The sequence below is a fragment of the Psittacula echo genome (genome assembly GCF_963264785.1).
Source record: "Psittacula echo genome assembly, chromosome: 22".
Classification (NCBI taxonomy): domain Eukaryota; kingdom Metazoa; phylum Chordata; class Aves; order Psittaciformes; family Psittacidae; genus Psittacula; species Psittacula echo.
The window spans coordinates 2,814,847-2,840,987 of NC_137758.1; the positions used below are offsets into that span (position 1 = coordinate 2,814,847).

The following is a 26,141-nucleotide window of genomic DNA, read 5'->3' on the forward strand; positions in this document are numbered from 1 at the left end:
TAAAGCCTCACTTGGGATGTCCATGTGAGTTATAATCTCACTGTCTATTCGCACAGACTTCAGCCTGAAGGCGACCTCAGGCATGGACCCTGCCACGCAGCTCCTGTCCTGTCTGCAGCGCTGGAACTTCTCAAGACACAAAATGACTCAAGATGAGCTTGAGCGTTACCTACAAAGCACAATCCTGTGACCTCACCTGCTGCGAAAAGAGTTAAAAAGTCACATTTATTAATAAACACAGCTCTTGTTTGGGCACCTCGCTGAAGAGGAGCCCATACCCCCTAGTTTGGACCTAATTCAGAGCTCTTGTCCACTTGACACATTTCAGTGCTCACTGTTGCTTTACGTGAGTATTAATAGAAACAGTATCATCAGTTTACTTGCTTTTACAGTGCCATCAAGGTAAAACTTTAACAAGACTGTTCAAACTGATGACTGCTCAGTCAGTGCAGCTCTGCAGCTCATACATGGAGTGTTCCCCCTCTCCCAGCACTCCCAGGCACTGCTCATGGCTCTGTTTCAGCTAGAAAACAGCTTTTTCTCTTCAGAACAAGCCCGTTCCGTTCACTTTACTGAAATGACCCCAAAAATCACATCAGGTGACTCCGGATCTTTGCTCCTGTTGCCTTGCTGGTGTGTGTTACCTACCTGCCCGTCCTCACATTGAGCGACACACGCTGAGGATGAGGAGCTCAGGGAAAGGATACGCACAGAGCAGGGGGAGAAACAGTCCCTCAGGCTACAGGACATGAAACATGGGCTTGGCTTCCACCGAGGTGTGCCCCAGCGCCGGGTGCGCCTGCCCTCACCCGTTACTGCTCAGCAATGCGGTAACGCCACATTCCTGCTGCAGCCAGGACGTCTCCTCCCCGTCTTAGCTGGCAGCAGGAAAAGAAGCAGGGAGAAACACTGGGACGTTTTACAGAGAAATGGTGACATAAGGTGGGCTGTGGGGGGCCAACACCATTCCTGCAGGCTGGTGGTGAGCGGCCCTAAAACACTGGTAGTCAAACCAATAGGTTGAATGTCCTCTTGGAAAGACTGTAAATGCCACCTATTGATGCACAACCAGCTCCTGCCAGAGCCAGCAATGCTGAGCATTAATGCTCTGAAACAGTGATGCTCCACCCTGAATTACTGTAAAGCAACTCTGTCACACAAACAGGACCGGAAAATCCTCCCTCAAACACAAGCTGCTCCAGTGAATTATCCAAAATAACTCAATTCATCCTTTCCTCCTCCAGCCTGGCCCCTGGGACCTGCCAAAGCAGGTAAAACATCACCCGGGATTTCAGGCTCTGCAAGTTCAAACAAGACCAAAGCAAGGAACAGTCACATTTACAGAGTATCTACTGCAAATCAACACAGCGTGAAGGCAAAAAGCATCTGTGATCAGCTGGGTGCTGAGGGACAGGGGATCCCAGGCACAGTTCTGTGTCCCAATAGGATGGGGTAGCTCAGATGCTGCTCCGGGCTGTACTCCACCCGTTTCACCATGTACAGTGTGGTCCTGGGCTCCAGGGAGCGAGGCTGTGTTACAGATGGAGGCACATCGAGGCAGCAGGGCTGGCTACATACAGAGCTGACAGACTGGTAAAAAAGCACTACAAAAACTGCTGGAGCAACCTCCTGTGATCAGGGTCAGGGACGAGGAAGATGCTCTCAGGACTTCCAGTGCCTTTCCAGTTTAGCCAGAAGCTAAACTACACCAACTTGTGCTGAGCTGGGGCAGAGCCCTGGGTAAGACATTCCTTGGAAAACAAATCAAACCAGCTCCTGCAGGAAATGGTGCTCTGAGTCCTGGGACAGACCCTGCCCTAGCAATGTGTTAGGGGACAGGACTCTGCTGGAAGCACCTTCTCCAGGATGAGATGCACAACCTGCTCCTGCTCTACGCTACACCACCGCATCCTCACACCCAGTGACGTTCATGTGGGCAGCATCATTTGAGCTCATGCTCTGTGGTGCATGCAAGGGATCTGCTCAGCAGCTTCTCTGTCCCAGAGGTGCTCTTCAGAGGCAGAAAAGCTCCACATCATGAGTTCCTGGACCCAGAGCAATGGGCTGGCATCAGAAGAGTTCAAGTTGTTTAAAAGCTTATCTCTCCCTAAAAACAAGGGAGGGCACAGAGCATCCCTGCCAGCTGGGGCACGTGTGTCACAAGCTCACACTCTGCAACACTAATACCTGCCAAGCCTCTGCTTTTATAACCAGGCTCCTTCTCCAGGAAGGCTGCTGGAGTCCTGCTGCCACGTGAGGTCAGGTTCCCTGCACTCTTCCTAGGCTCTGGGTTTCTGATGGAGCGGGATGCATGTGGTGGAGGAAGCACCAAGAGTCCATCAGCCTCGGCCAGCTCCCAGTGGGAACTGGGACATGAACTGGGAAACAACCCTGCTCCAGTGAGAGCAGCCAGAGTTGAACAGGATGTGACTCCTGTGTGAGTGGCTTTGTTTTACTCCCTCTGATCTGACATTTGCTTTCTGTTTGGATTAAAGGCTCAGGAGCACTTTACCCCTTTCCAAGGACACCTTCCTCATGCAGCAGCTTTCCATGTAGCTGTTGAGGTGTGACACCAGTTAATCAGCACTGACCAGGCTGCAGTGATCCTGTTCAATCAGCTTTTAACTTCTCACTCCAGAGCTCAGAGGAACACAAAGCGAAGTGGAAATCAGGGGCTGAGCACTGAGTGCAAGAACACTTAATCTCCTGAAACACAAAACCTCCATTAAGGAAAAAGGATGCTAAATGAGTACAATTGTATAGCTGGGATGACACCCCAACGCTCTCCATCCTTAGGCCAGGGACAGCCTATGTGCACCTTGTCATAGAAACGTAAGGGGCAAAAACCAGAAAGGTGGTACAAGACCTGGAGCTGGAAGCACTTCAGCTGCATGGGAGGAAGTCAGTGGTAAGACGTGCTGTCCCATGTTGTAACTTTCATTTCAGATTTCAGGAATGAAACCATGGTTCCTTCCACCCAATCTTTTAATTTCCCATTTTAAATAAAACCTGACCAGCAAAACCACCTCCCCCCTCCAGCCCATGACTTAAAATACTGGGTTTGCTAATTGCCATTTCAGGAATTCCAAATGAAATTCCAGCTCTCATCCTGAAAACCCTACACACAGAGGCCCCAGGGGTGACTGGCCCTCCCCAGCACAGGACCTGCATTATTTGTCCTCCTGGGTACTTAGGAGCTTCCTTTAAGCCACGTATCCTCCTTAACACCACAAGTGCAATGGAAGTCACACTGCTTTCTGCTCCTGGATGCAGGCTGCTCCTCTGCCTACCTGCTAGAATTAAAACACAGGGCTGGCAGCGCATGTGGTTTGATCCTGCCGGGGCAAAGTACAAGTGGTTTGCCCCATCTTGGCTCCCGTCCCCAGGCCGGAGCAGGGAGCACAGCCCCTCATCCCAGACCACATCACAGAGCTCATGCTTGTCACGGACAAAGTCCAGGAGGCCCTGACCCTTGTCCACACACGGGTGTGGAAGATGAGGCAACACATCTTTACACCTGAGCACCGAGGTGATGCTGTGCCACATTTTGGGAGCTGTCACCAAGAGGCAGAGGTCAGCTCAGTCTTTTGGCTCAAGCTCCTCTCCACAACCCTGCAAAACCCAAAGCCACAGCCTGGGCTAATGGAACGGGATCTCCAACGGCCACCGAGGCCAAGCTGCCACTTGGCATGCAGCAGCCTCCCAGCTAGGGTAGGATGGGCCCCCAGACTCACAACTCTGTACAAAAGCCTTACAGATCCATGAGGTCTCCGCTCAGCTTCTCTTCTCCAGCCTGAACAGCCCCAGTGTCCTCAGCCTGTCTTTGTATGGGAGGTGCTCCAGCCCCTGATCACCCCTGTGGCCTCCTCTGGACTTGCTCCAACAGCTCCATGTTCTTATGCTGGGACACCAGAACTGCACACAGCGCTCCAAGTGGGGCCTACTCAAGTGTCATCCTCACACCATGGCTGCCTCCCATCAGCTCTCCCCTGGAGCTTCCATCATGCACCCGCCGCGTGCCCAGCGCCTGCCCAGGACAGGCATCTGCCATCGCACAGCTATGCCCCTGCCAAGGGACACAGCTGAAATCAGAGCCCAGCCCTTCTGCAGCACTGGAAACGCTCTCTGCAAAGGGCAGAGCTCCCGGTGCTCCCATTCCAAGGTTATCCCTGTGCAAGATGATCTACCCCAGCAGGAGAGTTAAATGTGGGTTCCTATGGGCAGAGCTGCAGCCTGGCTTCACCTGCAGCCTCCAAAGCAACATGTGAAGCCGGAGTCGGGATGCAGAGCATCATCTCCCTGAGCCGCTCCAAGCAGACACGCATCCCGGCCTTCCCCAGGCCCGTGATATTTAGGTTAAGCCCGAGGTGCTTAAGCTGCTTGGCAAATTCAGGCAGAGCTCTTCTTCCAGATGACGTTCAACTGCAGCAGCTCTCCCAGCTATAAAGCCGGGTTTAATCAAAGTTGCAATTAAACCTGACAACCTCCTTGTGCAGACTCCCCTAAATAAGATTAGGAACAGCTAAAATTAGTCTAATTTAGTGTTAATCATTAATCCTTTTATCCACTCTTAATCCAATTTAAATGTCCACACAAGGAACTTGCACAGACTTTGTTACTCGAATTTGAAACAAAATTAAACGTTATTTAATTAAATCGCCACAATCTGAGTGCTGCTGTAAGAGGTGTTTGCCATAGATGATTATCAGCCACTTGGCTGACCCTCAGCATCATCTCTGTGCTCATCCCATGGCTCCACCTCTTTGCACTTGGGGTTTGCATGGGCATCTCCATTGGTACTTAATGAGCAACTTCAGGTTGGAAAAAAGACTTCCAAATATAAGGTTTAGGAGGGTTATAAAAGGCAAGACAAAACCCCAAAAAAACAACCCAGAAAAACCACCATCAACAACCTTTTTTTAGGCAAAACGTCACGATTCCAACACTTCCCACTGACCTTTGTTTCTGGGGCTGTGCTCTGCTCTCTGCTGTTTGTGCAGGGCCCCAACAGCTCAGCACCGCTCATCGCTGCGAGGAGACAGCCCATCTTAACACCACAAATTGCTGGTAGCCTGGCCATGCAGCCAGCCCTGCCTGCAGGGATGGTGACCCTGAACTCCCCCTGCCTAATTGCTGTCTGCTCCAGCTAGCTGTTCTGCAATGGTCGCTTCAGAGCGTTGCAGAAGAGAAAACACAGTTTGAATGCAGGAATCAGCTGCAACCTCTGCTGCCAAGTTGGCAGAGAAGATAAGGACCTTTCATTTAAAGTAGAAAAACCCCAAACCCAGACGCTGAGGAGGGACAGACGAGTCTTTAGCAACTTTTACAGCCACTCTTGCAATCAGTTTCCTAAGCACATTCAGAAGCCCGAGTTTTCAGCAGCAGCCTCTCTCTGCCTGCTCTGCAATGATCTCCCGCCCAGCACACGCGCTGCAGGAGGGGAAGAGGGACAGACGTGCGGGATGTGAGGAGTGAGGGGTGACTCATCCCACAATCGCTTAATTACAGAGAACATTGTGGGTTGGAAGGGGCCTTAAAGATCATCTAGTTCAACCCTTCTGAGTGTTTTAGGGCAGAACTTGGGTAGGATCAACCCCGCAGGGCAGTTCTTCAGAAAGGAAAAGTGTGCAGATCCTCCAGCACAAGAAAAAAGGGATGTGGCAGTTCCTCAGAGCCCTCTTCTGCTCCTTTCCCTTCAGTTCCAGCTTACTTCAGGCTGCGCCACATCAGGGGTTACAAACACCCCTGGATGCCCCTCCAGGAGATCCAGCCTGAGGAGCCACCAGCAGCCTCCCTTACAGTGGGAAGGCTCCCACTGAGCTTCACCTCTTTCCACACAGAGCCAGGTTGGATGGGGCTCGGATCAAGCTGCTCTGGTGGAAGGTGTCCCTGCCCGTGGCAGGGGGTTGGAACTGGATGAGCTTTAAGGTCCCTTCAAACACAAACCACTCCATGATTCTGTTATATACCCACCACTCTTTAAAGTGCTGATACTGCACCAGCTCAACACTATATACTCTATAGTGCCCTGGCAGAGTAATTCCCATCACCTCAACCACACAGATCAGATAAGAAATCTTTCCAGATGCCATCATCTGCCCTGCAAAAACAGAAGCTGTAAATCTCAGCAACTTCTTTGTGGCTTTAGCAACTTCCATATGCATTCTGGTTCTTCCAGCCAGAGCAGTGTATGTGCATGGATGGAGCCATGGGTGGGAGCAGATGATGCAACCTGCAGTGTGTTCGTGATGCAATGATCTCCGGCAGCATGCCAGGGAAGAAATGTGATAGTGCAGCCTTTGGTTTTTCCCCAAAATGGAAATACTCCATCCTTTAGATGAATCACAAGGAGTGACACAGCGGGGGGTTACAGAGTTTCCCCATCAAATGCAGGAAAAGTGAAAAGTGGGCTTTTAATAGATTGCCTGTAACTTTCACTAGCTTAGGAATTGGATGTCCCATCCCTGGCAGTGCGCAAGGCCAGGCTGGATGGGGCTTGGAGCAAGCTGCTCTAGTGGAAGGTGTCCCTGCCCATGGCAGGGGGTTGGAACTGGGTGAGCTTTAAGGCCCCTTCCAACACAAACCAGTCTATGCTTCTATGAATTCCCAGCTACTCTCTTATTTCTGAGACATCAAGGTGCTATCACACATGGTGCCTACCCATTTCTAACGGTTCCCCTTGCCATGAACCCATAGAAACCTTTGACAAACGTCTTTGCACCTTGTCCCGGGCAATGCCTCTGTTCATGCCTTCTCTAGGGTAATCACTCGGGTACTTCACTGGGCAATACCTCTGTTATGCTTCACTAGGGCACGTTTTTACTCCCTTGCTGTGCTGGGGCAGACTGTGCACAAACCCAAACCTTAAACCAGACCATGAGCAAATCCAAGCCCTAGACCCAGGCACTCGCATATTTTACATGCTGTGGTCACAGACTCTCACCCCTGAGTACCAGCTTTGCAAGCTCCGATCATACATTAAGCGTTTCTTACAGGAGCAGCGTGGAAAAGCGTCCATAAGATCCCCGGCTCTGGAATCAGACACTTGGGGGGGGGGGGGGAAGAGCACCAGGGAGCTTTGTAAAACGGAAAATTTAAAGGAAAAAAAAGACAGAAGAGGTTTTTTTAGCCTGGCGGGATTAAGGGCAGGAGCTGACAAGTCGATGGGGGGCGGGAAGCGGCTCGTGCACGCCGCGTGCTCGGGGCACCCCCGCCTCCCACCCCCTCCGGGGCCCCGCCTTGGTCCCGCCCGCCCCGGCGGCGATATAAGGCAGCGCCGGCGAGCGGCAGGCAGCAGCTGCCGAGCCGAGCCGGGCCGAGCCGAGCGAAGCGAAGCGGAGCCGAGCGGAGCCGAGCGGGGCCGAGCCGAGCCCCGCCCCGCCAGTCCGCAGCCTTCCCCGCCCCGCAGCTGCCGCCGCTGGGTAAGGAGATGCGGTGGGATGAGATGTGGGGTACCAGGGGATGCTGTGCGAAGAACCGAGGGGTTCTGGCTGGATGGGAAGGGTGTGCCCAGCATGGGGGCCGTGGGTGGATGTGTTTTCCTGGAGTGAGCCTCTAGGAAAAACCCCAAATTCGAACTTAAAACAGAGCTGGGGAAAGCTTGCATTGCTGGGAGGGCTCTGAGCACTACAGGGAAAAAGCAGCTGGATTTAACTGATGTCCCTCTCTTCTTTTGTAGACCTGACATCTTCCAGATCCACTGCAATAAAGAAAAATGGAAACCATGCATGAGCTGATTCCCTTTGCCAAAGAAATGCTCAGCCAGAAGCCCAACAGGAAGATGGTCAAGCTGTACATGCTGGGCAGTGTGTTGGCTTTCTTTGGGGTGGTCATTGGTCTGGTGGAGATGGTGTGCAGTCCTTTCACCTCTGAAGGGAGGCTAGAGGAGGAGAAGAGACCTGCCCCGAGGCGAGAGCAAACGCTTCCCCACAAACAGGAGGATGTGATCTTGGGAAAGAGCAAGAAGCCGGGAGAGATGCAGAGGGCCCTGGTGACCAGGCAGCACGCCTCCTAAGAGCCCTGCACCGGAGGGGTGCCCGCTGAGCAACCAAGCACAAGAGACTCTGCTGTCCCGTTGTACCTGGTGATGGTTCCAGCAAGAAGAGAGAAGTGTTGGCTGAAGGAGGAGACCGCAAGTGCAAGACTTGGAAGAAGTGAATGGTTATATTTGCTGCTGTGCAGCAGTGGGGAAACAATACCTTTTGTTGGTATAAACATGTGCAAGATGCACAGCATGGTTTCTTATTTTTATTACAGATGCATTTTACAACATTTTGCAAGATCAATAAATATTTTATACGGTACCAATGCTCTCGAGCTGTGTTTATTCTCAAAGCCATCTCTGATGTGCAAATAGGTGTCACTGGCACCTCTGGCTCTTCTCCTGGGGTAGCTGAGGGTGGTGACTGCACCCTCACAATAAATCCCACTCCTGAGTCTGTGCTGGGGCTGATGGGGTAGCATTTCTGTACCTCCAGCAGCTGCTCCCCTTCCAAAAGTCCAACTCAGGGGCTGGGAGAGGGTGGCCTTTGCCTTAGGAGATAGACATGCCCCAAGTTGGAGGCAAGCTTGTACTTCATGGGGTTATGTGGGTTGAATGGCACACATTTGTCTCTGCCATGGCCCAGAACTGTTTGAACCCACCCCTGTCCGTCCCCCAGCAATCCACTAACAGGCTACGGCTGCCGCACAGCTTAAAACCTTAAAATCCATCTAACATTCATCCCCAGGATCCCTCACAAAGCCACCACAGCCACCTCACTGTGCAGAGGAATATTAGCTTCCACTGTTAGAGAGGTGTCACAGATGGAAAAACTGAAGCATGGAGAGACACAATGGCAGAGCCAGGCTGGAGGCTGTGGAAACAGAGATCCAAGCTTGAGGGCACTGCCAGCCTCATGAGAGCACTTGCAACTATTTAAAACCCTTTCCTGGGCTTAATAGGAATCTGTGGCATTGGGGACTATGGAATGTTAGCCCAGAGAGCCAGAGCTGAAAGAGTCTGACTGTGCTACAGAAGGAAGGGAAACAGCCCTGCCAATCATAGCTGTGACAGAAAATCCCTCTTTATGTGCTCAGTGGCCAGTGGGACAGAAGACTGGAGGAGGAATCCCACCGAGTGTGCACAAAAACCCTGTTCAAGCCTTCAATCAAGTGTAAAGCACCTTTTCTTCATGCGAAAAAGAGCAGAGTCCACTTAAAAATGGCCTTTGAGAAGTACTTTTCAGTCCATAAGCAAGCCTTAGGTCTCTGGCAAGGCTGAACAATCCAATGCCTCATTGATACCAATGGAAATTTCATGGGAGGACATTGAAGAACTCAGGCCTGAAGAAAGCCATAAACTGACGAGGCTCCACCATCCTCCCCCCACAATTCCACATGTTATATGTTTGCGGCACAGCCTCAGGGACAGGGAAGGCTGACCTGCAATTCCCAGCGGCACACTTGAACTAAATGGCTCACAAATGGATTAAACAGAGATGAGAATCACATCTTTGCCTAAGGTAGCTGCAGACTCTGTTCATCACACATTGGTTCCCAAGATTAGCACTTCTGTACCAGTTCCAGGTGTCTCATCCTGCCTTATGGGATAGGGAAATTTAAATGATGAGGAGATGGAGCAGGGAAGCTGTGGCTGCCCCATCCCTGGCAGTGTTCATGGCAAGGTCAGATGGGGCTTGGAGCAAGCTGCTCCAGTGGAAGGTGCCCCTGCCCGTGGCAGGGGGTTGGAGCTGGAGGAGCTTTCAGGTCCCTTCCAGCCCAAACCAGGTGGTGATTCTATGAAGCTTCCCAGCACACACATGGCCTCCTCTCATCACACTTGTGCCCTGCTGCCCACACTCCCCCTTCACAGCGATCCAGTCGCAGGGTTTAGGAGCTTAAAGCAAAGAGGTTTGTGGAGCAATCAAAATAGCTCCTCCTAAGACAGCTAATGGGATTAGACAGCTAAATCACCGCACCGCACCGGCAGTTCTGGAGCCACCTTGGTGAAGTCGTGTCCTGCAGAAGACGATCTCCTGCCTCCTGACGTACTACGAGTTCAGAGGTTGTTACTGCCCACATATTACCCTGAAAGGGGAGCCCAAGGGGTCAAGCCTATGCGTTACCATTTCCACAGAGGACTGTGTTAATGTAAGACAGGTCTGGCTCTCTGCAGAGTGGTGATTTAGACATGTATTCATGGCTGATTTTACCACAATGAGCATCTTTCGGCCGCAACGATAAATTCAGTGTGCATGGAGGCTTAGTAATCCATTCAACACCGCTTCAGCCGTGATGAATGACAGACCTGCCAGATGGGTTAGATTAAAAGGCTTCAGCAAACTTCCCTGCCTTTAAACCATGGCACAGCTTTCCAAACCAGCCTGTTCCCAGCTCAAACCCTCCCTCACAGCTCTATTCCCCCACCAAATCCTGGTCAGTACAACTGGCACAAATGCAGCCAGCAAACGGCATCCACACACAACAGAGCACGGCAAAGTCATTCCAAAAGTCCCTGTGTGAATTACAAAGACAGATTTTAAGGACTGGGATATACCAGAGAGCAACCAGATGGAGTAAGGTGAACAGTCAGTACTAGTAAGGACGCCTCAGGCAAGCTACATAGAGCATTAGGAGCATTTAAGGCTAAGTTAAACCAAAGTCCTGAAGGATTAGCTCTTGAGGAGAGCCCCATGTTGCCCAAAGTGTGAGTTTCATTGCTGAGCTTGCATGAGGTTGATTTCTGTTTGTTCTCTTTAAGACTTGTCTGAATCCGGTTTATCCTGCAAATGTGACTTTTCCTGGTGCATTAAATCCTCAGGGAAACTGCAGCTGGTGCGAAACCTGTTGAGTACTTGTACGCATCCTGCAACACCTCTTCAAAGATCCTGTTTCAGCTTGGAACTGCTGTCCAGGCTGGCTTTCATCACCTGAAGCTGAAGGCCAACCAACACCCTGAGAGCCCTCCCCCACAGGCCAACTGCTCTAAAGGCATAAGCCAAATATCTTTAGAGAGCTCTCACCTGCTATTTGCAGTTTGCACCCTGGGTATTTCAAGAGGTGCCAGGCTAAATTTAGGGGCCCAGATAAGTATATCAGTCTCTGTCACCCAACACCAAGGGGACGGGAAACATGGACAGCGGCCAAGACCCAAAGCAGCCACAGTACCAACAATCAAACATCAAGGCAGCAGTTCCTGATTTGGTCATACTGGGTGGGAAAACCCCAGTGATTTAGTGCTTAGAAACGACTTGAACATGACAGTACTTTATCTACCCCAGCAGTAAGAAGCGGTGTCATGTCAACCCAAACCCAGTCACAGAAGCATCAACCCCTAGGACCTGAGAGTGTGTCTTCCAGGAGCGGCACAGTCGTGACAGCGATGGTGCTTGCAGGATGTCAGCATCGCCTGAGGGACACAGCAGCACGTGGCTGTGCCAAAACACACACACATCTGTCACGGCTCAACAGCATTATGTTGACATGCACATCAGCCTAATGTGAGTCAAACCGAGGGCAGCGCTTGATAACGGTGATATTCCTACCTGTAAAGAATCACAGCCTGGTTTGGGTTGAAGGGACCTTAAAGCTCATCCAGTTCCAACCCCTGCCACGGGCAGGGACACCTTCCACTGGAGCAGCTTGCTCCAAGCCCCTGTGTCCAACCTGGCCTTGAACACTGCCAGGGATGGGGCAGCCACAGCTTCTCTGGGCACCCTGTGCCAGTGCCTCAGCACCCTCACAGGGAAGAACTTCTGCCTTATCTCCAACCTAAATCTTTCTTGCTAAAGTTTGAACCCATTCCCTCCTGTCCTATCGCTACAGTCCCTGATGAAGAGCCCCTCTCTGGCACCCTTGTGGGCCCCCTTCAGATAGAAGGCTGCTCTGAGGTCTCCACGCAGCAAAGAAAGGGATTATGGTGTTCATGGTAAGGTATGCTGGGAGAGCTGGCTAAGCAAAATAATGTTTAAATGTCTACATGCTAAAGGCAAGCGGAGGAGGGGGAATCCTCTGCATTAACAAGGATTTGATACTGAGTTGAAAGAAACAAGTATCACTCAAAAGAGAACGACAGAAGTGGTGTCCCAACCCCTGCCAAGGGCTCCAAGTCCCCGAGCTGCCTGCAGAAGCCTGTTGGAGCCGCAGCCCTGCCCTGGAACGTGCTCCCTCCAGGCAGCGCAGGGCTGTGGGCACAGCGGGGGCTCTCCCGCAGCTCCCTCCTGTGCTCTGCCAGCTTGTTGTCAGAACAGGTTCCCTTCATCTCTGCGTTTCCTCCAGGCAGCACTAAATGAAGAACCTCCCCTGTGCAAAGCGGTTGGAGCAAAGCCGAGCATCGCCCCCTTGAGAAACACGCTTCAAACAGACGAGCAATGCAGAAATGACTTCCAGTGGGGGGGATGCATCCTTAATAACCTGAGTAAGGCAGTTTCAGAAGCAAAAGGCATCTCCCCCTTGCTCCCAGTGCTCCTCTCACAGGGCTGGAGCCGGACATGCCACTGGGCTCTCTCTGCCAAGGCACTAAGGTTTGGCAGCACACGGCCAGCACCAGCTGAGATGGGAAAACACTTCTCCATAGTCTCCTCTTCCTGCCCCGCTCTCCCTCCCGACGCTCCCCACCCCCAGGAGGAGGTTAAAACCAGTTAAAAACAGGCTCTTACATTGCAGAAAGCAAAACAAACCCAGAAAAAGCTGCGAGTGGGAGTGAGGAGCAGCAGCACCCTGCAAGGGTGACAGCGGCCAAGAGCAAACCCACGCAGCAGCCAAGTGCGGCCGGAGCCTGCAGCACGGCCCCCAGCCCCAATGGGGACCATACCAGCATCCCCACGCTTCATTTCCACACGGGACACCCTAAATGGCACACACAAAGCTGGTGCTATGAAAAGTGTGTGTCCAAAACATTCAGTATTTCAGTCATTACCAGCTATTTGGTCTTGCACGAAAACCAAACCCAAACCCACAAGTCTCATTAAGCAACACAGCAGCAAGGCAAGAGAAGCATTTGGCTCTGTACCTAGCAGACTGCCTCCAGGCCCACATCTCCCCGTGCTGATGCAGAGCAAGGAGCATGATACCTTCCCCACACGCTTGCAGACAGTGCACAAAGGTTGTCAGTTATTGCTTTACTGCAGTATCCCAACTCCAGTAATAAACAACAATACCTGGAAGGAGTCTCCCTCCCTGCCGGCAACGCAGACAAGATCACAGCTGAGGTTAAGTGCATTCTTCTGTTCAAGGCAAGGAATGAAATGGTTGCCCCATGATCACAACCCAAATTCAAAGCAAAGGGAGGCAGGAAGCAGCAGAGTGACCATACTGGTGGTATTTGCCCAAGCTGGGATGAGGGCTTCTCAGTTGAGAATGAAGTTGAAAGGCAGAAAAGGAAATCATAATCTATAAAGCAGAAGCAATGCCAGAGAGCCCCACTGCCCTACCAGGTAAGCTACTAATTTAACTCATCTTGCTTTGAAAGCTGCAGTAGGGGAAAAAGATATCTTTAAATAATTCCTCCTGGCTGGTTAAGGCAGAGGGGTCCAGGAGGGACAACCACAGCATTGTGCCTACATAAATCAGACCACAGCACAGCCCCTACACTGCAGATGAGGCTCTGGTCCCAACAAACACGCTTTTCCCTAACCAAGAAAGCAGAGGCTCTCACAAGACAGCTCTGGGAACACACAAATCTCCTGCAGCATCCCCATTCCATGCACATCGCAGGTACTGGTACTCTGGGATGAAGATCCCAGTGCCAGACCAAAGCTTGCACACTGTGTGCACCTATTGCATAAGATCAACGGCACTGAACGAGCTGCTGCCAAGACTCAGGGAGCAAACGGATGTTACGTGGTGTTTCCTCAGAATATATTCACTTAGAAGCAAGAACAAAGTTCTTACAAAACTCAAAGCAGGAACCACAGCAGCAAAGACCCTTATTTCTGTGCAGAAATCAGTAGCCAGGGTTTCACTCCAAACCTCCCTGTGCCTCAATGGCCCCTTTAGAGCCTGGGTGGCTGCATCCCCGGTGATGCGCTCAGCTCAGCCCCTTCGCCCTCATCTGTCTCAGCAAAGTGGTTTTGGAGCTGTTTGGCAATGGTACACACTGCTGGGCCCCTGCTCCTCAGCATCGTGGTGTCAGGCAGCTGTTTCAGGGTGCAGAACAGCAATGCTGTTCTGGTGTCTCCAACATAACGACATGGAGCTGTTGGAGCAAGTCCAGAGGCCACAAGGATGATCAAGGGCTGGAGCACCCCCTGTATGAAGATGGGATGAGAACACTGGGGCTGTTCAGCCTGGAGAAGAGAAGGTGAGTGGAGATCTCAGAGCAGCTTCCAGTGTCTGAAGTGGGCTACAAGGATGCTGGAAAGGGACTCTTCATCAGGGACTGCAGTGATAGGATAATGGGGAATGGGTTTAAACTTAAACAGAGGAGATTTAGGTCGGATATAAAGAAGCTCTTCCCTGTGAGGGTGCTGAGGCGCTGGCACAGGGTGCCCAGAGAAGCTGTGGCTGCCCCATCCCTGGCAGTGTTCAAGGCCAGGTTGGACACAGGGGCTTCGAGCACCCCGCTCTAGTGGAAGGGGTCCCTGCCTGTGGCAGGGGTTGGAGCTGGATGAGTTAAGGACCTTTCCAACCCAAACCAAGCTGTGATCACAGCACAGGACCTTCCTTGCAGATGGTGCTGGCTGTCCCCCCGCAGCACAGCAGCCCCCAGTACCTGACCCGCATCTCCCATGCAGCCAGCTGAGATGCCAGCGGGAATAAAAGGCGCTGTTTAACCACCTGCACCGGGGCTGCCTCTGATGTTCTCCAAGTGAAACTTGATGCTGCTCGGCAAAGACACACCTCTTCAGGGTGTTGTGCAAAATTCGGCATTTTAACGGAGGACAGGAAATATGAAAAGAGCGGGGCAGAACCCAACCGGCACCGCCGGGTAGGCCGAGGCTCTGCCACCTAAACCCAAGGGTTTGCTTCACTCAGCCCGCCAGCCGTGGTTTTTCCAGTGCTTTGGAAGCTGCAGTTCCTTCACTAACAGGTTTTAAAGGATTGGCATCGCTGCTTCCTGCTGCAGCAGCTCAGCAGAGGGACTTTTCCCTCCCTTTTCTCTTCATGCTTTATTTCCTGGCTCCACAGTGGGATGGGTCGGTTGCAAAAGATTCTCATTCCCTTTTTGGGACTGGTTTTGGCCTTCTGGTTTTATTCTGCAAGGGAGACTTTCAAACCGGGTAAGTATTAAAAGTGAATCTGTCTTTAAGGAAAACTGTTTAAAGCCACATTTGAGTGTTTTGCATAGAAACTGTAACAGAGCTCGGACCAAAGCACGTCTGAGCCTTTGTGTGGTGGCTGATACTGGCAAGTTGTTTTAACAGAGATATTAAATCAAGATGAGCAAGGAATATGCAGAAATGCTGCCTGAGGGAGCAGGTGAGGCAGCAAGCGTGAGAAGAGGGCTCTGAACACTCGATTTTCCATTGTGTAACAGAAGAATTTACAACCATGACTTTTAAATGTTGGCTTTTGAGTTCTGAAGGTGATCACCCTACAAAATAGTCAGGGTGGTGATAAGCTGTGTCCTGACTTGTGGAAAAAGGCGCTGTCCCCATGTCACTGCAGGCAGTGAGGAGCTGCTTCTTCCAGCAGATGGAAGAGATGCCCTGGTGCTGGACCCTTTGCACTCGCAGGCTCACTGAGCTTCCAGTTTGCTTACTCTGAAAGGTGTTAGGGGAGGTTTTAATGCATATCTTTTCTAAGTAGCATTTGGATAAGTTAAATCCCTGTGCCTTGGTCCCCAGAGATGCTGAAAGGGAAGCGGGTGATTGTCACTGGAGCGAGCACTGGAATTGGAGAGGAGATGGCGTATCACCTGGCACGGATGGGATCCCACATTCTGATCACAGCACGGACAGAGACCAAGCTACAGAAAGTAAATGGCAAGCTGAGCACTCACACATGCATGCTCATGGCAGTGCACACACTAACATGTGAAGGCCAATCTCGCATCACAGGTACACGCATGAACATACACACATGTACTCGCCATGGCACAAATGCCAGATAGGCACAGTCACGTTCATGGCTACACATCCTGATGCTGCCTGGGGCTCCTGCCTGCACAGAAGTCCCTCTTCTGCAGATACATGCACTCTGCATAGCACATACTATGATATTTGAACTTGCTTAGTTATGTACACATAGGCCCATACAAATAGGCTCCCACAGCACACACACACCCTCATTCCATGGCAGTGATATACAAGCTCCCGCTCACCCTACACACATGCAACTCCACCACCCATAGAGCCAGACTGCCTTGGGTAACGCATTCACCAAAGGAATCTGTTTTCAGGCTCCCTTTGAAGCTCCCAACACTCCAAATCACATCCCAGGGAACACAGACTCTTTTGCTACCACACCAGGTTCCCTGGGGCAGGGCAGCCGTTTCTGATGCACGCTGTTGGTGTGACAGGTTGTGGAGCGGTGCCGTGAGCTGGGAGCAGCATCAGCACAGTACATCAGCGGCACCATGGAGGACATGGCCTTCGCCGAGCACGTGGTGAAGGAGGCACAGACCTCACTGGGTACGTTCAGTGACAGTGGAACACTGCATCTCGCCTTGGACATGTGCCTTTCTGCCATGTGCCTGCTAAAAGAAGCGGGCGTGATGGAGATGGGGTGAGACAGGAGGGAGTTTTTCCCCCTAATTCTGCCCCTTTCAGACCTGGCTTCATCACTCCAACTGAACTGCGCTCTCAATTTCAGCTCGGTGCCCTTGTGACATCCTGTTCCAGTACCACAGCCCTGGATTTCATCACCCCCAGCCACTGGGTTCTGAAACCATCAGGCCCACAGCAGCCCTGCTATTGCGGTCATGGGTCACGGCTGTGGAAACACAGTATTTCAGCTCTGTGCGGAGCACTCTTCCTCCCCGGGCCCACAGACACCTCCAGGGTGACCTCCCTTGCTCCATGGCACTTGTGTCTTGAACCAACAAAACCCCAAATCACACTAAAATATTTACTAGCAGCCATCATCTCGGCTAAACCCCCGCTCTAGAGATGAGAGGCCACGGCTCTGATCCCAAAACCTGATTTCTTTTGATTACATTGACTCTGCTCCTAGGAAAGGCTCTGATTTATGGTTGCAGCCCTCTCCCACCCAGCACTCATGCTTGTTCCTCTGCTCACAGGAGGCCTGGACATGCTGATTCTTAACCACGTTGGCACGTCGTACTTTGGTTACTTCGATGGAGATGTTGAGCACGTCCGAAAGCTCCTGGAGATCAACTTCCTCAGCTACGTGGCGATGACTGTGTCAGCCCTGCCCATGCTGAAGGAGAGTGAGGGCAGCATCGTGGTGGTCTCATCCATGGCAGGTGAGTGGGGAGCAAGGTAGGTGACACGGGATGCAGTCAAAAGACACCGTGGGCTCATTTTCACACACGGCATGCAGAGTCCCAGGCATTCTAAAGGAGCCGTAACTGCTTAACACGCCCAAACACCTCCACACACAACCTAAACTCATATCTATTTTGCATTTTCTCAATGGAATTTGTTCTCTGATACAATCCAATCACCCCGGTGTGCTTTTTGACAAGCCCTATAATTAAATCCCACATCCTGGTGTCAGGGCCGTTAGAGCAGCAGAGTTCAAACACCCCCAGTTTTGGGGGAGGAAAGTGGAAACGCAGTGATTTCGCACTGCATCAGTTCTCTGCGTGTCCATCTGGTTTCGTAGGTCAAGCTCCTGCTAATATTTGTGGAGGGAGTTGTTGACTGACTCTATTCACAAAAACATGACTCTGTTTAATAGATTTCTGTTAAGTCAGGAAACTAAATTACTAACACATGTCCTCCCTCCCAGCCCGTATGGTGGTTTGTCTTCTGATCAGCTCAGCATCCAGAGAGGAGTTTAAACTTTGCTCCATCTCTCCCCCCTGAGGGTTTCATAGTTACTGCGGGTTGCTCATACCCTGAGCAGAGACATGAGCCTTGGCCTTAAGACCTTAAAAGAGCTGGAAGCCGGTGGGAATATTAATGCTGCTGTTCAGGTGCCAGGGTGACATTCTACTAACAGTAAAGTACCTAAAGAGTCCAGAGGAGGCCATGGAGATGCTGCGAGGGCTGGAGCAGCTCTGCTCTGGAGCCAGGCTGAGAGAGCTGAGAGAAGGCTCCTTAAGGGGAGACCTTAGAGCAGCTCCAGTGCCTAAAGGAGCTCCAGGAAACCTGGAGAGGGGCTTTGGACAAGGGCCTGTAGGGACAGGCCAAGGGGAATGGCTTTAACCTGGCAGAGGGGAGACTGAGATGAGCTCTTAGGCAGAAGCTCTTCCCTGTGAGGGTGCTGAGGCGCTGGCCCAGGGTGCCCAGAGAAGCTGTGGCTGCCCCATCCCTGGCAGTGTTCAAGGCCAGGTTGGACACAGGGGCTTGGAGCAAGCTGCTCTAGTGGAAGGGGTCCCTGCCTGTGGCAGGGGTTGGAGCTGGAGGAGCTTTGAGGTCCCTTCAACTGAAACCAGTCTGAGGTTTTACCCAAAAGGGAGTTTATCTGATGCAGGACAAAGGAGAGGTTCAGGCAGAGCAGCTTTCCGTGCTATAACAGACCTTCACTCTGTGTCCAGGTAAAGTCGGGTTTCCTTTTACGGTCCCCTACTCTGCAACTAAGTTTGCCTTGGATGGATTTTTCAGCTCCCTGAGGCAGGAATTCCACATTCAGAACATTAACGTTTCCATCACTCTCTGCATCCTTGGCTTCATCGACACTGGTAAGATCAGTGCTGTTTGATCCAGGTGCTGAGCATCACCTCAGCTTCTCATCCTGCCCTTCAACTGCCTCTGCTACTGATTCTCCCCTTTAACTGCTGCTGCTTCTCCTCCAGGCCTGCTCTAGGGCGAGCAAAACACAGTGCTCCTGGTGTGTGTGCGTGATTCTACCTCTCTCCCACCAAAACCCACCCTCATTGCCGGTTTTTGCTCTTGCCCCATGCTATGTAAAACCAGCCACTACTACAACCTACAAGTCACTTAGAGCAAGTGGTCAAGGGCAGGTTGGACGGGGCTTGGAGCAACCTGCTCTAGTGGAAGGCACCTCTGCCCGTGGCAGGGGGTTGGAGCTAGATGAGCTTTGAGATCCCTTCCAACTCAAATCACTGTTATTCCTTGTGCCACCCACCTCCTATTAACACCATTCAGTGATGCAACAGCAGGCGGGAGAGCAAGCTCTGCATGCACCGGGCAGCGGAGTGGAGCCCAATCTCATGCATTCACTCTGTTTCCACGTGCAGACCGACAGGTCCACGTTTACCGTGTTTACAAGCCCTTCTTTACCGGCTTCTCGTTACCGTGACGGACCCCTCGGTCCCAGTGTTCGCTCTCTCCGGGCTTAACCCTTAACCGGAGGTGCCAGTTTCGGTACCCCGCAGTGACGCTGCTGTTCCCCCCTCCCGCAGATCGCGCGCTGCACGCCGCCGCGGACGTGCTGCTCGTGCCCCCCGCGCCGCGGGCCGAGTGCGCGCTGGAGATCCTGAAGGGCGGCGCGCTGCGGCGGCGGGAGCTCTATTACCGGTACGGCTCGACCCGGCTCCCGCTGCTGCTGCGCGACTGCGCCGCCGAGCTGCTGGACCGCCTGGTGCGCAGCCGGTACCGGCTGGACCGCATCGGCACCGGCCAGCGCCGCCCGACCGCCGGTAACGGAGCTGCGGGCTCAGTTAACCGATAAGCTCAGGTTCCCCGGTGCAACACCCTCCTCTGCCGGCGGACGCCGGTCCTGCCTGCGCGCCGTGGTGGCGCGCCGGAGATGCGGGGCTGTAAGGGATGGGGGGGTTCCCTCCCGGTATTCCCGGTTGAGGGAAACATGGGAACAAACTAGTCATGAAATAAAAGTCTCTAACCCAACCGGGCGTTCGCTGCGGGGTTTATCCCTTCTTCTCCACCATGATGCCCCTGACTCGCCTTCCACAGGGAGGCAGAATCCTTGTGATAATCCCTTATTGCTTCATTTTAGGAATAACTACCTTTCAACTTATTTTTTGCTGGTTTTACGGCCAAATTAAATGCACTCTGCTACCCAAATAAAACTTCCCAATCTTGGTAGATGACTACACAAACATTATAACTGGAAGATGCCTTCTAGATGCATGGAGCTGCTGCATTGATACCCCAGGCTAAGAGCTCAGGCACCACGAATGATGCACATGAAATGCAAAAACCACAGCCCAAGTGGGCTCTACACCACTCCCTGGGCACTGGCAGCAGTGCTCAAGCTGATGCATTTACATCCCAAATGGATCCAGCCACCCAAGCACCAACCATTACCTATCCTGAGATAAAGCAGTGCACAGCCTCCCCAAACCCTTCCCACTGAAGCACTCCCCAGTATTTGTTTGCTTCTCACTTTCCAAGACAAACTCAGGAACCAGAGTTACTATGTAGGTTATCCTGAGATCACCTACACAAACCAGCACACGTAGAGTGGATTTTGCTCTTTAAAAGTTTGGACTGGAGTAAGTCCAGAGGAGGCAACAGAGATGCTATGAGGGCTGGAGCAGCTTTGCTTTGGAGCCAGGCTGAGAGAGCTGGGCTGGTTCAGCCTGGAGAAGAGAAGGTTCCTAAGGGAGACCTGAGAGCAGCTCCAGTGCCTAAAGGGGCTGCAGGAAAGCTGGAGAGGGGCTTTGGACAAGGGCCTGTAGGGACAGGCCAAGGGGAATGGCTTTAACCTGCCAGAGGGGAGACTGAGATGAGCTCTTAGGCAGAAGCTCTTCCCTGTGAGGGTGCTGAGGCGCTGGCACAGGGTGCCCAGAGAAGCTGTGGCTGCCCCATCCCTGGCAGTGTTCAAGGCCAGGTTGGACACAGGGGCTTGGAGCAAGCTGCTCTAGTGGAAGGTGTCCCTGCCCGTGGCAGGGGTTGGAGCTGGATGAGCTTTAAGGTCCCTTCCAATCCAAACCATGCTATCATTCCTGGCAGGACAACAGTGCAAAGGGACAGCCTAAAGTCCAAAGGAACACTTCCCATTAGTTTAATGTTTGCTGAATCACCGGAAGCAAAAAGGAGGGCCCAGCAGATACAAGCAAACGTGTGCAAGGTCAGAACCAGTTCAACACTGCCATCACTCCCCGCCTCGTTTGCAACCTACTGACGCATCCACCTCCCTGCAGGCAGAGCTCTGGAGCTTGTCCTGCTCCTGCCTGTACTTCTGCAGAGGGATGGGTCTGATCCTGAAGATTTTGATCCCTTTGCTGGGACTGGTGCTGGCCTACTATTTTTATTCAGCTCCCGAGAACTTCAATGAAGGTAAGCCATTGGAAAATCACATTAAACCCCACAACCAGTGAGGCTGCTGCCAGAGCAGCAGCGTGTGCCAACATGGAAGGGCATTTCAAAGCACGCATGGAAAAGCTGGAGCACAGGAGGGCTGAAGGCTGGGAGAGGAGCACAGTAACACCCGGTGCAGGGGGTCAGAGCACTCTGCACCACACAGGGAAGCTCCTGGAATTACAAGTGGGTCTGCTGGGATGCACGGTTGTCAGTAAATGCTCCATTCCTGGCAGTGTTCAAGGCCAGGCTGGACAGAGCCTTGGGTGACATGGTCTAGGGTGAGATGTCCCTGCCCACAGCAGGAGGTCAGAACTGGATAATTTTAAGGTACTTTCCAACCTGAACTGTTCTATGATTTGACAATTCTGGTTTCAGCTCTAAGGTTTTTTTCTCCTTTCTGGTAGCCGGTGCAGTGCCATGTTTTGGCTTTAGTCTGAGAACAGTGCTGATAACACGACAATGTTTTAGTTGTTACTCAGTACTGCTTACTCTAATCAAGGACTTTTCAGCCTCTCGTGCTCTGCCAGTGAGGAGGGGCACAAAAAGCTGGCAGGGAGCAGACAGGACACCGGACCTGAACTAGGCAAACAGGTATTCCATATCACAGCACATCATGCCCAGTATAGAAACTGGGGGGGAGGTACCCAAAAGAAACTGCTCAGGTCAGGCTGGGCATTGGTCAGTGGGTGCTGAGCAATTGCAGTGTGCATTACTTGGGGGTTTTTTTCCTTTCCCCCTTTGAGTTTTATATTCTCTCCCCTTGGTATTTCCCTTATTAGTAGTAGTTTATTGTACTTCAGTTGTTATACTATTATCTCAACCCATGGGGTTTACATTCTCACGATTCTCTTCCCCATCCTACCTGGAGAGGGAAAAAGTGTGCAAATGATTGCATGGTGCTGAGTTACCTGGGCTGGGCTTAAACCACAACAGCAGCCTGATCTCAGTAGTCTACTTAGGAAACACACTGTTTCCCACTCTATTTGTCAACCCTTGCCATGTCCAAAAGTCTTCCCAGGCTGGATGCAGAGCTCAGGCCTCACACGTGCTCCCCACCAAACTGGGATTAACAACCAGGATCTGTGTGCGGGGTGGGGGGGGAGCAGTTGGGCTGTGCCAGCTCTGAGCTCTGCATCCTCCTCTCCAGAGATGCTCCGTGGGAAGCGGGTGATCGTGACGGGAGCCAGCACCGGCATCGGGGAGCAGATGGCCTATCACCTCGCACGCATGGAGGCCCACCTCCTGCTCACGGCGCGCACGGAGGCCAAGCTGCAGAAAGTAAATGGCAAGCAGAGCTTGTGTCAGGCTGGCAACCCCTATTTACAACCCTGAACCCCACAGGCACAGACATCCACCCTATCCCATGCAGGTGGAGATGCCACACAGCCCACAGATCCAGTCCAGTGTCACCCCAGCATAAGCCTGTTCTAACACACAGACATCCCCACCACAGCAAATTGTGTGTTCAAAGCTGACAGCACAGCACTTCTTTCTCTGCAGTCTTCAGCTGTGAATTCTGATCATCACCACTAGTCTGCCCAGGGCCTGGTCTGATCAACCTTTGCCCCTTCTCAAAGTCTGAACTGGTTTTGCATCCTGTATACAACAAATCAGAGTTGAGCAATCATATTCCTATTTATAAATAGGAAATATTTGTAATGTTAACTCTGCAGCCAGAAACATTTCTCAGAGCAATGCGTCTCCTCCCATAAAGGGAGAAGGGCTTCCAGTGGGACAGGGTGATGGCTGCCCATCCACCTCGAAACAGAACAGCCCTCATGGGATGGGGTGGTCCTGGAGGGGAGTCCATTGCCAGTGGGATAGGGGGTCTGTGGAAGGGAGTCCATTGCCACCACTGTTCTCACTGTCACTGCAGGTAGTGAGACGGTGCCTGGAGCTGGGAGCCGCATCCGCCCGCTATGTGAAAGGCTCCATGGAAGATAGCACGTTCCCCCATGTGGTGGTGAAGGAGGCTGAGAACACCTGGGGTAGGTGCTTTGGGACCATCCCAGCCATCAAAAAGCTGGTTTGTTTTGAGATGCCGGTTCCTAACAGCAAACACACTCTGCTTGCAGGTGGCCTCGACATGCTCATCCTAAATCACATCGGTTACAGCTACTTCAACTACTTTGATGGGGATGTTGGGCACATCCGAAAGCTCCTGGAGATCAACTTCCTCAGCTACGTGGCAATGACAGTGTCTGCCCTTCCCATGCTGAAAGAGAGTAATGGTAGCATCGTTGTCCTTTCATCCATGGCAGGTGAGCACACAAGGGGCCAGGCTCTCCCTGCCCACATCCCTTCCTTTGCCTGCAGGGGATCCCTGCTGTAGCTCCTCTTCAAAAGCCAGAATAAGGACTATATAGCAGAAAGCCACTGGAAGTCAGGATTAGCATAGGATTTATCCTGGATGCACAATTTGAGTCCTCTGGGGGGTTTATATTCCATGCCCTGTTCAGCCAGTCTCTTTGCACCCACTAATCACCTTCATGCAGTGAAGTCAATGATACACCACTGCATGGCCACATATTACACATGGGAATACATGCAGGAAAACACGAACAGTATTGGCCACAACTGAAGGTATTTCATGCCATATACAACATTTAAACATTCCTGCATTTATGTATTTCTCTCAAGCATTCCTGAGAGCAAACTCCAACTCCCTAAACCTCAATATCGTAGCTACTTGAAGGGCAAGCGGAAAGGAGAGCCATGCAGCCTGGTCTGCCCACTACACAAACCCTGATGTGTCTCTGTTCCAGGTAGAATTGGCACCCCATTTATTGCTCCCTATACTGCAACTAAGTTCGCCTTGGAAGGGTTTTTCAGCTCCTTGAGACAGGAATTCATCGTGGAGAAGGTCAACGTCTCCATCACGCTCTGCGTCCTGGGCTACATTGACACAGGTGAGCTCAGCGTCACTGGGACCCCATGACAATGCATTTCCAGGCAGAGCCAAGTCAAGCCCATGACCTGACCCCTCCAGCTCAGCACCTTGCTTTGCCACCACTGCTGGAACCCAGGCTACAGGGGCTGTGAGATCATGGAAATAGAACTCCAGCTCCTTAAAGTGTCATCTGAGAGCTTTGACCCTGCCATTCTTGCAGTAAACCCATGAAGGTGGGGCTTCCATCCTACGGTGACTCAAGAGGTAGAAAGGAATGGGAAAGCCATTGCTATAATTATAGTTTTAACTATTCTAAGTATGCTCCAGTTTGCTGGAGAAAGCAAGTGCCCATGGCAGCCCCTCCATCTGACACTGCTCCTCCTGTCCCTCCAGAGAACGCGGTGCGAGCGGTCTCACACGCCGTGCGGAATAAACCAGCGCCAAAGGAGGAATGTGCACTGGAGATCATCAAGAGCGGGGCGCTGCGCCAGCGGGAGCTCTACTACCCAACCCGGCTGATGAGCAACCTGATGCTCCTCCGGGCCATAGCCCCTGACTTCCTCGACTCCCGCATCAGGGGCAACTATAAGGTGGAAAACATCAAAAGACCATAGCCCCCAGGGCAGGGAGCATGCCAGGACACCTTGGGCCAGACATGAGGGGTTTGGGTGTTAATCTGGCTACTTGGGTGCCCTTTTCCATGCCACCAGGACAGCCCCATGCTGATGCACCCTGGCAACCTGAGACAGCTTTAGAGAATCCCAGACTGGCTTGGGTTGAAAGGACCTTAAATCTCATCCAGCTCCAACCCCTGCCACGGGCAGGGACACCTTCCACTAGAGCAGCCTGCTTCAAGCCCCTGTGTCCAACCTGGCCTTGAACACTGCCAGGGATGGGGCAGCCACAGCTTCTCTGGGCACCCTGTGCCAGCGCCTCAGCACCCTCACAGGGAAGAGCTTCTGCCTAAGAGCTCATCTCAATCTACTATTTCAGTATAAAACCATTCCCTCCCTTGTCCTGTCCCTACAGGCCCTTGCCCAAAGCCCCCCTCCAGGTTTCTTGTAGCCCCTTTAGGCACTGGAGCTGCTCTAAGGTCTCCCTTAGGAACCTTCTCTTCTCCAGGCTGAACAACCCCAGTTCTCTCCGCCTTTCTAGGATGCATCAGAAACCAGTAACACACAGCATTAAAACATTCTTCTTAGTAGTGAACTCTTGGCTTTTTTCCAACCAAGAGGCTTCTTTAGAGAAGCTCCTGACAGCAGGATCTGCTGTCAGCATCCTGCTCACCAGCAGGTTTCCTGCTCAGCCATCCCACACCAAGAGCCACAAAGGCAGAGATGCTGAGCCACGGCCAGAATGAACAGCACAAAGCACCCAAAGCTGCAAGAGCCTCTGAACTGTGCCTTTTTTATTTGGTCATCTATCCCTTCTAGGCTGCTCTTTGTAAAAATAAATCCTGTGTTACAAGAGCTCTGCTTTTACTTGTGTTCCTTTCCAAAGGGCACAGAGCCCTTATCAGCACCCAGCTGGTTAAACCCACCTCTCTGCATGATTTGCATTAACACAGCTTTCACATCCCTAAAGCCCTTAATGAATTCCTGGCCATTGGTGACCTCTCGTCAGCTCCCCATACACATTTTTTTCCCTTTCCAATCTGCAAAAAGCCTTAAAATAATAGCATTACTGTACTTCCCCAAGCATGGATTTCTCTACCCCAAAGCAGCTCGGGGAGACTCAGTCATCAAATGCCACAAAAGCAGCTCCATGAATCAGCACTCAACCTCGGCCTGTTGGAGGCCACTTCAAGGAGATGGCCCAAATGATAACTGAGCTCTGCTTAGAGAGAAGCTGGGGACATTGGGTCCCAAGCTAATCCCAATCCCACTGCAAGCCTGGCCCCTGCACCCCGCAGCCGGGCTGTGAGCAGAGACAGGAACCGGGGCTCGGCTGCAGCGTTTCCTGTTTTAGAGCAG

At 52.1% G+C, this 26,141-nt stretch overlaps 3 protein-coding genes across 3 annotated transcripts; all 3 read left to right on the plus strand.

Moving 5' to 3' along the window:
* The first annotated feature begins 7,328 nt into the window (after positions 1-7,328).
* Positions 7,329-8,183, plus strand: G0S2 (G0/G1 switch 2). The gene is made up of 2 exons (XM_080632958.1): positions 7,329-7,421; positions 7,679-8,183. Exon 2 carries the CDS (start codon positions 7,715-7,717, stop codon positions 8,012-8,014), a length of 300 nt encoding a protein of 99 aa, XP_080489084.1. The 5' UTR covers positions 7,329-7,421; positions 7,679-7,714; the 3' UTR covers positions 8,015-8,183.
* Positions 8,184-15,112: 6,929 nt separating this feature from the next.
* Positions 15,113-19,655, plus strand: LOC308229100 (11-beta-hydroxysteroid dehydrogenase 1-like; the record flags this gene model as incomplete). Its single annotated transcript, XM_080632912.1, is given in 7 exon segments — positions 15,113-15,200; positions 15,768-15,898; positions 16,442-16,553; positions 17,162-17,347; positions 18,587-18,730; positions 19,415-19,623; positions 19,626-19,655. Coding segments are annotated over 7 exon segments (900 nt in total).
* A 1,485-nt stretch (positions 19,656-21,140) lies between these two features.
* LOC308229138 (11-beta-hydroxysteroid dehydrogenase 1-like) lies at positions 21,141-24,825 on the plus strand. The gene is made up of 6 exons (XM_080632979.1): positions 21,141-21,254; positions 22,426-22,556; positions 23,155-23,266; positions 23,354-23,539; positions 24,044-24,187; positions 24,562-24,825. The coding sequence occupies exons 1-6, from the start codon at positions 21,167-21,169 to the stop codon at positions 24,780-24,782; spliced, it is 882 nt and encodes a 293-aa protein (XP_080489105.1). The 5' UTR covers positions 21,141-21,166; the 3' UTR covers positions 24,783-24,825.
* The last annotated feature ends 1,316 nt before the right edge of the window (positions 24,826-26,141 follow it).